Source organism: Xyrauchen texanus, chromosome 19 (assembly GCF_025860055.1).
Source record: "Xyrauchen texanus isolate HMW12.3.18 chromosome 19, RBS_HiC_50CHRs, whole genome shotgun sequence".
Taxonomy (NCBI): Eukaryota; Metazoa; Chordata; class Actinopteri; order Cypriniformes; family Catostomidae; genus Xyrauchen; species Xyrauchen texanus.
This window is the reverse complement of record NC_068294.1, coordinates 42,733,361-42,745,860: the sequence shown is the minus strand read 5'-3', so window position 1 is coordinate 42,745,860 and position 12,500 is coordinate 42,733,361. Positions and strand designations below refer to the sequence as shown.

Sequence of the window (12,500 nt, the reverse complement as noted above, 5' to 3'; positions counted from 1 at the left end):
ACAGCCTGCCTCTCCCAGATGCTACATACCAATGGGAAAATAAGTGCATTTTCAATTAATCAACTACACACTTCCATTCAATCCTAGAGACCGTGTTTGTGCACCATCTCAATTTAGTGGATTATAAAGGAAGATATTTGAGACGTTTTGGTACATCATGTGATTCTTTTAAATGGGCACCTGAATGCTCCCACCCTGTGGCCAAATGTGGTAATACAGTGTCTAGTTTTCAGGAAATGGTTTCTCTTACCAATCAGATAGTCAATGTCCAGCTGGAGGTTCCTGCATTTGAAGTCGGGGTCACATCCGTTTCTGTGCAGAACTATCTGTGCCATGCACTCATCTATAAGCTTATAGTACTGAGGCCTGAAAGAGAGAGAGACAGAGAGTCAAATTTGTAGCAAAGCTGTTTTTGTGGAGAAAGGAAGTACAGAATGAAGAATGGAAGAATAGAGGTTGGAAGGAAGTATGGAAGGATCTATTCTGTATCAAGTTGTTGTTGTTACTGAAGATCAGAAGAAAGCACAGAATGAAGTATGAAAATACAGAGGGAAGGATAGCAAGAAGTTCGGAAGGAGCCATATTTGTATAAATCATTGTGAAGGAAGTATGGAAGGAAGTACAGAAGGAAGTACGGAAGTGCAGAGGGAAGGATGGAAGAATGCAGAAAAGGAAGTTACGAAAGAGCCATTTCTGAAAAAATTTGTTGTGAATGAAGTTCATAAGGAAGTGTGGAAGTTAAGAGGGATGGATGAAAGGAAGGTTTTAAGGAGCCATATTTGTATAAATCATTTTGAAGGAAGTATGGAAGGAAGTGCAGAGGGAAGTATGGAAGTTCAGAAGGAATGATGGAAGTACAGAGGGAAGGAAGTTTATAAGGAGCCATATTTGTATCAATAATTTAAGGAAGTTCAGAAGGAAGGATGGAATTAGAAAAGGAAGTAAGAAGGAAGTATGGAAGAATGCAGAAAAGGAAAGAAGTTTGGAAGGAGCCATTTCTGTTAAAAGTGGTTGTGAATGAAGTTAAAAAGGAATGATGGAAGTACAGAAGGAAGTGTGGAAGTGCAGAGGGAAGTATGGAAGAACACAGAGGAGGATGGAAGGAAGTTTGGAAGGAGCCATTTCAATATAAATTTGTTGTTGTCAAGGAAGTAGGAAAGAACAGAAGGAAGTTCGGAAAGAGCCGTTTCTGTTAAAAGTTGTTGTGAATGAAGTTCAGAAGGAAGTGTGGAAGTACTGAAGGAAGAGTGTGGAAGTGCAGAGGGAAGTGTGGAAGTGCAGAAGGAAGTGTGGAAGTGCAGAAGGAAGTGCAGAAGGAAGTGCAGAAGGAAGTGCAGAGGGAAGTGCAGAAGGAAGTGCAGAGGGAAGTGCGGAAGTGCAGAGGGAAGGGCGGAAGTGCAGAGGGAAGGGCGGAAGTGCAGAAGGAAGTGCAGAGGGAAGTGTGGAAGTGCAGAGGGAAGGGTGGAAGTGCAGAGGGAAGTGCGGAAGTGCAGAGGGAATTGCGGAAGTGCAGAGGGAAGCGTGGAAGTGCAGAAGGAAGCGTGGAAGTGCAGAAGGAAGGATGGAAGTAAGGTTTTAAAGAGCCATATTTGTATAAGTTACTGAAGGAACAATTCAAGTACAGAGGCAAAGCAGACTGAAAGTTTTAAAAGAAGTTCAGAAGTTTGTCGACGGCGTTCAGGAAGGAGTCAAGAAAGATATTGCGCTCAGGTTTACCAGAGCTTTACTGAAGACCTTTATGAAATTAAATAAAAGATTTTCATTACACTGTTCAGAAAAGGGTCACAGACATCCTCCACCCATGATGACTTCCAGTGACCTTTCAAAATGAGTTTGTGCAAAGACACGATGGCTGCGTTTCAAAAGCAAGCGAGATGCCAACCTATACAGAAATTCTGCGCATCACAGGGGTGTTCAACGCAAAGTTTTAGTGAACTGCCCATCTAATCAGTATTGCTGGAGCATTCTATGGAAAATTCTAGCGAGCTGCTAACACATAGTGAGCGATTCAAACTGCTTATTTGGCCATCACAGACAATTAGCAAAAAACTGAATCATGATGCGCCAATCTAAAGAACATTTTTGGGGCATCACAGGAAATGTTCAACGTGAATTTGACGTGAGTTGCTAATCTATCAAAACAGAATTTTTAAACATGCCTATAATGTCTTAAAATGCAGTCAACAGTAGGCAGGGGTCTCACTAGATTTTGATAGAAAGGCAACACTGCATCTCTGTGTGAGATGTCGTCTTAATGTGAAAGTGAAAGAGCAGAGATTGAAAATAGCTGACACTCGTGTGTGTGTGTGTGTGTGTGTGTGTGTAGGTTCAGACAGTCCATTTGTTAGAAATCTGCCACCTTGACCTGCTGTGAAACGAACTCGATATGTTCTTCATTTTCCACCAAGCTGTTTCTCTTTCTTTTATTTGCCCTATTTTCCCCTCGCCCACTCCTCTCTCTCGCTCTCTCCCCAATTCTTCCGTGGAGCGAGAGAGACCCCTAGTGTCCGTTTCAAACCCGAGATGCTTTTCAACAGAGGCTTTAGGTGGAATCAGAATAATCCTAATTAATTCTCGCTTGTCAGTGATTAAAGTAAGTGAAACTGGAGTTTGTTTGTGGGCAGAGGAGCCGCTCAGGGATTTGAGTGGCGGTTATATTTGGAGGATAATTATACAGAGACGTTGTCGCTTTCCAGTGTGTGTCAGCACTTTCATTGCGGAGGAGAAACTCACATGAAACTATTCCGCTTATTTCAGCAGAGAACTCTGACAAAACACTTGACACTAATAACACGTGTTCTTTTGTCATTCACCAACACTTCAAATCAGAATTACTTGCATCAGTGGAACACAAGAGGAGATATTTAGCAGAATGTCTATGCTGATGTGTTTTCAATCAATGAAAGCGTACAGGCACTGGGGATGTCAAGCTCGAACACTACATAAAACACCATAAAGGCAGTCATGTGATGTAACCCAAGTGTTGATTTAAAGCCGATTTGAATTGGAACCCAAATATAATTCAATACTCAATGAAAATCAACTCTCATTTGATCTTACAAATATAATGTCTAAGATCAAGTGGTGGTGATGTAGTGGTCTAAGCACATAACTGGTAATCTGGTAATCAGATGGTTGCTGACCACCATTGTGTCCTTGAGCAAGGCACTTAACTCCAGGTTGTTCCAGGGGGATTGTTCCTGTAATAAGTGACCTGTAAGTCGCTTTGGATAAAAGCGTCAGCCAAATGCGTAACTGGAAATGCAATGTTCTTATGGTGCGTTCACATACAACGCGAAGCAAGCTTTTTGCGTGGCGCGATTACATACAAAGTCAATGCAAAGACGCGAATGAAGCGAATGGCGCGACTCGAACATGCGAAATCGCTTCATTTGCACATCCACTCAAGTTGACATTTGTTTTAAAAAATTTTAAAAATCGACCATTACACATATCTATTGCATATCTTCAGATTTGGAATATAGTACAAGTCATTTGAACTACTTTAATGATATGTTATGGTCATCAGCATCAGTACCTCATTTACCTTCATTGTATGCAAAAGAGTAAAAACTCGAGGGTGAGTAAATGATGATCTAATCTTCAAACTTGTGCACTATCCCTTTAAAAGACCCTGTAACAGTTTTCATTTCATTCTTGAATTATCATTGGATTTGATTGCAAAGCAATGAGACATTTTGTACTGAAAATCGGATAAACGATGCCAAATAACCATTTTTATTTCCGAGATGATAACTGGATGCCACTCAATTAAACACGCAGCGTAATGAGTTCATTTGACAACAATATATCAAACTACTGTTGGAAACATTTATCATTACATACCGCATATGATTTCGCATCCTATTTTTAAACATTGCAAGCCGTTATTACATAGTATGCAGTACACTGGAGTTTAATTTTGAACAAAGCCTCACACACATCCATATACAAAGCCCCGTGGACACAAACCGGCTCTCCAATTTCCTGCCTGTCGGATCACATTAAACACACGGAACGAGCAACAAGTTTGACATTCTGAAAGTGTTTACAAACACACACACTCCATCTGCCCATGTCTTTTTCACAATCCCACCAGCTTTTCTCATTTCTACAGTGTGTGTGTGTGTGTGTGTGTGAGTGAGTGAGTGAGTGAGTGAGTGAGTGAGTGAGTGAGTGTGTAAATGAGTGAGAGAGAGAGACAGAGAGAGAGAGAGAGAGGCTCTTTGAAGAGAAAATAAGTGTGTGTGGGGGAGATTTTAGATGTACAAAAATGAAAGGTAGTGGTACAGGACACACACATATACATATATATATATAAGTAACTGTGTGTGCATGTTACGCTACAGAGCACTGAGCAGCAGAACCGTCAGGCACAAGAACAGTTTTTCCCTCAGGCTATCCATCTCATGAACAGTTAAAACTGGCCCATTGAGCAATAATTATGCACAATACACAGCTTAGTCTTTTTATATTTATCCAACATATCCAACCTCTTTTGCCATACATATTTGTATTTGCATGGAGTATATACACACATACATACACACACACACACACACACACACACACACACACACACACACACACAGATATACACACACCAGGCAATAAAGCTGATTCTGATGTGAAAGGCTCTCGTTCTGTCAGTTTTAATGTTTCTTTGTGTGTGTGTCTGCTAATTAAATGAAGCGGGGGTGTCGTACAGTGCCTGGGTTCTTATTTAAAGCTGGTCGCCATCGGCAACCACATCCGCCTCCTGCTAGCCATCAATCAAACGTCTCCTTGTCTCTAACCCCATCCATCAATTCGGTTTCCCTCCAAAACTCTGAAACCAACATATAATCATTCTATTAAAAGTTTCTCAACCTTCTATCCATCCATCCATGCATATACAGTGGCAAGAAAATGTATGTGAACCCTTTGGAATTAGCTGGTCATAAAATGTGATCTCATCTTCAAAGTCACAAGTCTAGACAAACACAATGTGCTTAAGCTAACAACACAAACAATTATAGTCTTTCACGTCTTTACATTAAACATCCCATTAAACATTCACAGTGCTGTGGAAAAAGTAAGTAAACCCTTGGATTAATAACTAATCCCCTCGATGATGGCAAGCGGTCCAGGACCCGAAGCAGCAAAACTGCCACAAATCATGATGCTCCATCCTCCATACGTTATGATGTTGGTATCCAGTGCCCTTTTTATGCCATACGTGTACTGCATGTTCTCCCGAAACAATTCTACCTTAGGTTCATCAGTCCACAACTGTTTTTCGCAGTAGCGTTGTGGAGTGTCAAGGTGGTCTTTGGCAAACTTCATGCATGCAGCATAGTTTTTGTTGGAAAGTAGCGGCTTCCTTCGTGGTGTCCTGCCATGAACACTATGCCTGTTTAGTGTGTTCCATATAGTTGACTCATGAACAGAGATGTTAACCAGATCCAAGTCTTTATCTGTCACTCTAGGGTTCATTTTACCTCATTGAGCAATCTGCGGTGTTCCCTTTGAGTCATTATGGCTGGACGGCCACTTCTAGAGAGAGTACCCACAGTACTAAATCATCTACATATATAGGCAATTTGCATAACTGTGGACAGATGAATATCTAAGCTCTTCAAGATAACTTTGTAACCTTTACCAGCTTTATGCAAAGCAACCATTCTTGATCGTAGGTCTTCTGAGATCTCATTTTTGCGAGGCATGGTCCACGTCAGCAGATGCTTCTTGTGAATAGCGAACTCAAAATGTCAGAGTGCTTTTTATAAGTCAAAGTAGCTCTAACCCACACCTCCGGTCTCGTTTTATTATCTGGATGCCAGATTTGCCAACTCATGACTCTAATTAGCTTTTGTTGACGTCATACGCCTGTGGGGTTAGCATATTTTTCGCAAACTACACTGTGATATTTTTAAATGATGTATTCAATATGTACAAGAACAATACAATAATTTGTGAGTTATCAGTTACAACAGATTGTGTTTGTTCATTATTTTAACTTAGATGAAGATCAAACCAGATTTTAAGACACATTTATACATAAATGCATTTTTTTCAATCTATCTTTTTACATCCATCTATCCATAATTTTATCTATCCATCTATCTGCCCATCTATCCATCTATCTGCCCATCTATCTGCCCATCTATCCATCTATCTGCCCATCTATCCATCTGCCCATCTATCTGCCAATCTATCCATCTATCTGCACATCTATCCATCTATCTGCACATCTATCCATCTATCTGCACATCTATCCATCTATCTGCACATCCATCCATCCATCTGCCCATCCATCCATCCATCTATCTGCCCATCTATCCATCTATCTGCCCATCTATCTGCCCATCTATCTATCTATCTGCACATTTATCTGCCCATCCATCTATCTGCCCATCTATCCATCTATCTGCACATCTATCCATCTATCTGCACATTTATCTGCCCATCCATCTATCTGCCCATCTATCTATCTATCTGCCCATCTATCTGCCCATCTATCTGCCCATCTATCTGCCCATCTATCTATCTATCTGCACATTTATCTGCCCATCCATCTATCTGCCCATCTATCCATCTATCTGCACATCTATCCATCTATCTGCACATTTATCTGCCCATCCATCTATCTGCCCATCTATCTATCTATCTGCCCATCTATCTGCCCATCTATCTGCCCATCTATCTGCCCATCTATCTATCTATCTGCACATTTATCTGCCCATCCATCTATCTGCCCATCTATCCATCTCTGCACATCTATCCATCTATCTGCACATTTATCTGCCCATCCATCTATCTGCCCATCTATCCATCTATCTGCCCATCTATCCATCTATCTGCACATCTATCCATCTATCTGCCCATCTATCCATCTATCTGCCCATCTATCCATCTATCTGCCCATCTATCCATCTATCTGCCCATCTATCTGCCCATCTATCTGCCCATCTATCTATCTATCTGCACATTTATCTGCCCATCCATCTATCTGCCCATCTATCCATCTATCTGCACATCTATCCATCTATCTGCACATTTATCTGCCCATCCATCTATCTGCCCATCTATCTATCTATCTGCCCATCTATCTGCCCATCTATCTGCCCATCTATCTGCCCATCTATCTATCTATCTGCACATTTATCTGCCCATCCATCTATCTGCCCATCTATCCATCTATCTGCACATCTATCCATCTATCTGCACATTTATCTGCCCATCCATCTATCTGCCCATCTATCCATCTATCTGCCCATCTATCCATCTATCTGCACATCTATCCATCTATCTGCACATTTATCTGCCCATCCATCTATCTGCCCATCTATCTGCCCATCTATCCATCTATCTGCACATTTATCTGCCCATCTATTTGCCCATCTATCCATCTATCTGCACATTTATCTGCCCATCTATCCATCCGCCCATCCATCCGCCCATCTATCCGCCCATCCATCCATCTATCCGCCCATCTATCCGCCCATCCATCCATCTATCTGCCCATCTATCCGCCCATCAATCCATCTATCTGCCCATCCATCCATCTATCTGCCCATCCATCCATCCATCTATCTGCCCATCCATCCATCTATCTGCCCATCTATCCATCTATCTGCCCATCTATCTGCCCATCTATCTGCCCATCTATCTATCTATCTGCACATTTATCTGCCCATCCATCTATCTGCCCATCTATCCATCTATCTGCACATCTATCCATCTATCTGCACATTTATCTGCCCATCCATCTATCTGCCCATCTATCCATCTATCTGCACATTTATCTGCCCATCTATCTGCCCATCTATTTGCCCATCTATCCATCTATCTGCACATTTATCTGCCCATCTATCCATCCGCCCATCCATCCGCCCATCCATCCGCCCATCTATCCATCTATCTGCCCATCTATCCGCCCATCTATCCATCTATCCGCCCATCAATCCATCTATCTGCCCATCTATCTGCACATCCATCTGCCCATCTATCTATCTATCTGCCCATCTATCTGCACATCTATCTATCTATCTGCCCATCTATCTGCACATCTATCTATCTATCTGCCCATCTATCTGCCCATCTATCCATCTGCCCATCTATCCATCCGCCCATCTAGCCATCCGCCCATCTAGCCATCCGCCCATCTAGCCATCCATCCATCCATCTATAAGACTGGCTCCAAACTGTCTGCATCACTTTCGGGAAAGACAAAGAACTCTGCGAGAACCAACGTCATAAAACTCCTACACAGATGAGCATCTCCACCCGAGTCAACGCATCCTACTGAGCAAAGACCATAAAACACAAAATCTCACATCTGACCTCTATTCTCACCTCGGGCCAATTTAGACCCATTCTCCTAAAACTCACTCATCTGTTCTCTCTCCCCCTTGTCTCCCCCACAAGGCACACATACAGGCACACATACAGACACACAAAATGTATATGTGAAAATGTAACCATGAAAACAAATAATGCGACTAGGCATTTTGGTATCATTTAAAATGTATCAGTGCGACTGGTATAAAGGTCTCTTTCCCATGTTAATAAAACTAATGGTAACAAAGTTATATGGTCTTTGCCAAATGCTGTATAATTCTGGAGGTCTGTCACAATCCCTGCCTGTATGTTAATGAGGTATGACCCCAGGACTTCTAAACCTAACCACTCCCAAAAATTTCCTTTGTTTATGGTTTGGGTATTTAAAGAAATGTGACACTGGTTCTCTGTAGTCAATCCTTCAAAATAACTGATCACCGGTAGATTCGAGGGACACCTTTTGTTACTGCCAACTTGTGCCCAGGATAATGACATTAATGGAGCTTATGAATAGGAGATAACCATGTAAGACTACCAGTCACTGATTATCACCGTCTTAGCAAGTTGAATGAAACGTGACTAAATAAATCTATCATCTGGTTATGAGCAAGCAGTAGGCAGCCGAACCAGATGATATTAGTAAACCCTGCAACCGCGGACTATGAACAGGCTGGAGATTGTGTCCGTGAGATCTATGTAATTAATCGGCCAGCATATGACTAAGCAACAATCGGGACCCGAATGAAAGGATAATGAATATTAAGAGGATTCAGAGTAATCAATAACCTAAAACGACCAAATTAAAAGAATGATCAGAAAGTAATTAAAGCTTTAATCTAAATTAGAGGTCAGCTTAAAATTGGAGTCAGATCAAATTAATATCTGAATGAATTTGTAAAGTGCAAATTAATGACTGTTTTGGTTCAGCCACTCAGAAAAGACAGAACAAAGCAAATCTTCAAAGGGCAATCAATTCAATCAAAGGGTTCCACTCTTGGCCTTCTGTCTATCTATCCATCCATCGGTCCGTCCATCTATCAATCTAACTGTCCATCTATCTACTGTCTATCTATCTATCTATCCATCTATCTTCTGTCTGTCCGTCCATCTATCTTCTGTCTGTCTATCTATCCATCTATCTTCTGTCTGTCCGTCCATTTATCTTCTGTCTGTCTATCTATCCATCTATCTTCTGTCTGTCCGTCCATCTATCTTCTGTCTGTCTATCTATCCATCTATCTTCTGTCTGTCCGTCCATCTATCTTCTGTCTGTCTATCTATCCATCTATCTTCTGTCTGTCCGTCCATCTATCTTCTGTCTGTCTATCTATCCACCTGTCTGTCTGTCTATCCGTCCATCCATCCGTCTATCGATCTATCTATCTATCTTCTTTCTGTCTGTCCGTCCGTCCGTCCGTCTAACTATCTATCTTCTGTCTGTCTATCCATCCATCTATTTTCTATCCATCTATCTTCTGTCTGTCTATCTATCTATCCATACGTCCGTCCATCCATCTATCTATCTATCCATCCGTCTGTCTATCTATCTTCTGTCTGTCCATCCATCTATCTATCTTCTGTCTGTCCATCCATCTGTCTGTCCATCCGTCCGGCCATCCATCTATCTATCTATCCATCCGTCTGTCTATCTATCTTCTGTCTGTCCATCCATCTATCCATCTTCTGTCTGTCCATCCATCTGTCTGTCCATCCGTCCGTCCATCCATCTATCTATCTAGCCATCCGTCTGTCTATCTATCTTCTGTCTGTCCATCCATCTATATCTTCTGTCTGTCCATCCATCTATCTGTCCGTCCATCCTTCCATCCATCTATCTGTCCATCCATCTGTCTGTCTATCTATATCTATCCATCCATCTATCCGTCTGTCTATCTATATCTATCCATCCATCCGTCCGTCCGTCCAGTCCATCCATCCATCCATCCATCATCCGTCTGTCTATCTATCCATCCGTCTGTCTATCCATCCATCCATCCATCCATCTCCAGTCCTTTTGAGGTTAATAAACAAATGTAATAAGTTTGTACTGGTTACTGTGCTTTATGCTACCTACTATTAAAAAAAATAGTATATAAAACAACGTGCATTTTGCAATGATTTTTCATGAGCTCACTATGTTGCATGTTTAATTCAGCATATAGTGCAGAGTTATTATCTCAGAAATCAATTTGGTTGTTTATAATTCCTTGTATATAAAACTCAATTTATGCATTTCTAAGTTAATACAAATCTGATAAAATAATAAATGCACCAGTAATATTAAATAAATTGAGGGTCGGCAGCTCTGCATTGTGGGATACAGTATTACAGTGAGAGGTTTGGAACACACTTGTGCGCTCCTATATGAATCCATTATTCCACTGGCACAGGCACTGGTCAGGTCAAAGGTCATTGTGAATGTTAGGGTGAGGTCAAATTTGAAAGATGAGCGTTCATACCGGGCCATGTAGTCATTTCTCACGAGTAGCAGGTGCTGGAGCATCGAGAGGAAGAGAGGTTCGGCTTTAGAGTCCTTCACCGTATTCAACAAAACCTGAAAGACTTCAGTCGCATCAGTGAACAAACACGGTTAAAGAACAACAACAACAACTCGTGAAACAGTCATTACACTTTATTAATGTCTGGCTTCAGTAACAGATTTTTCAAGCCTCTAAACTGTCATCTGTTTATCTTTTGGGAGTGATTGTGACTAAATACAGATTACAGGAAGTTCTGACGCCACCTGGTGGAAAAACCCCAACAATGAGATTTTAAAAACTATTAAGAGGTGCCAGATTCTACATTGCTGTATCAATAATAAACACTTGTGCCATCAATCTAGGTCTTTCACACCAATGCCAGACACAATTATTTTTTCATGACTGTAATCCAAAATCTCTCCGACCATTTCAATTAAACACACTGTTTCTGATTCTACACCTTTAAGATTTCTATATAAATGGCCTCTGATATGATTGGCTGACCACTTCAGATGGATTTAAATAGGTAAAACAAAGCCCTTTCTTTTAAAAGAGCAAGTAAAATCTTCTTTTCCATGATAAAAACCCTTAAAAGTATAAAAATGGCGACTGCACACAAAAGAATTGCTCTCGACTTCAAAATGTTTCTGCACCTTTGTGACACCTGCTGGTTGATTTGAGAACTGCATGCAGAAAATAAACACAAAACACAGAGTGTTTGTGGTCTTAAGATAATGCACGAGCGCAGTAAAGGATATTCCATCTCAATACGGACATCGTCCAGTCGTGAGCGAAGATCTTCGGAGTCATCATCAGCCTGCTCTTGAAAGACCTGAAACTGAACTTTCAGCTCCTCGTTTTCTATCAACTTCAACTCCTACAGAAGCAGAGAGAGATAATAACAAATGTAACCTGCCTGTAAGAGTGACTTTAAAATGACTAACTTGATCAGTAGTGTAACAGTAGCTCAGCTGTTTAATAAACATAATTAGCTTTAATTAGCTTTAGCGTCTGTCTAGTTTTTCTTAACACTTAGTGCAGCAAAAACGACATTGTGCACGAGTTGAGTAATGATCAAAACACACTCTCCTAGAGAAGTCTGATACATTACGCAAACTGATCAATAACATGATTCAGAGAACCACAGACTCATTTGAGTCATCAGCCTTGAATGAATCCCAAAAGTCTCCTCTCTTTTGGTAGTAAATCACTATTAAAGTGAAACACTGCGGTTTATCACAACGTTTTGTATTCATTCAAACATTAGTGTGTGTCTTTGTTTTTTGGGGGTTTTATTTAGTGTCCATTTATATTGGCAAGTTTTTGGGGAGATTTTTTCTCCCAATTTGGATGCACAAATCCAAATGCACTTATAAGTCCTTGTGGTGGCGTAGTGACTCCAAGGATTGACGAATCCCAGCTGCCTACGCGTCTGAGACCGTCAATCCGTGCATCTTATCACGTGGCTTGTTGAGCGCGTTGCCACGGAGACATAGCGCATAGTGTGAAGGGTTCACGGCATCCACCGCGGCATCCACCCTCAACTCACCACACACCCCACCGAGAGCGAGAACCACATTATAGCGACCACGAGGAGGTTACCCTCATGTGACTCCACCCACCCTAGCAACCGCACCAATTTGGTTGCTTAGGAGACTAGCACTCGCGACTCCAGATGTGATAGTCAGCGTATTTACC

General features: G+C 41.4%; 1 protein-coding gene across 2 annotated transcripts in view; it reads right to left on the bottom strand.

The window, feature by feature from the left end:
• Positions 1-12,500, bottom strand: part of LOC127659714 (protein diaphanous homolog 1-like) — a 147,898-nt gene that overhangs the window by 99,888 nt on the left and 35,510 nt on the right. For both annotated transcript variants that reach the window (XM_052149658.1, XM_052149659.1), the window contains 3 exons: positions 11,561-11,679; positions 10,782-10,898; positions 251-366 (listed from right to left, as the gene is read on the bottom strand). In XM_052149658.1, the coding sequence (XP_052005618.1) occupies positions 251-366; positions 10,782-10,898; positions 11,561-11,679 (352 nt within the window). The remainder of the gene's footprint in view (positions 1-250; positions 367-10,781; positions 10,899-11,560; positions 11,680-12,500) is intronic.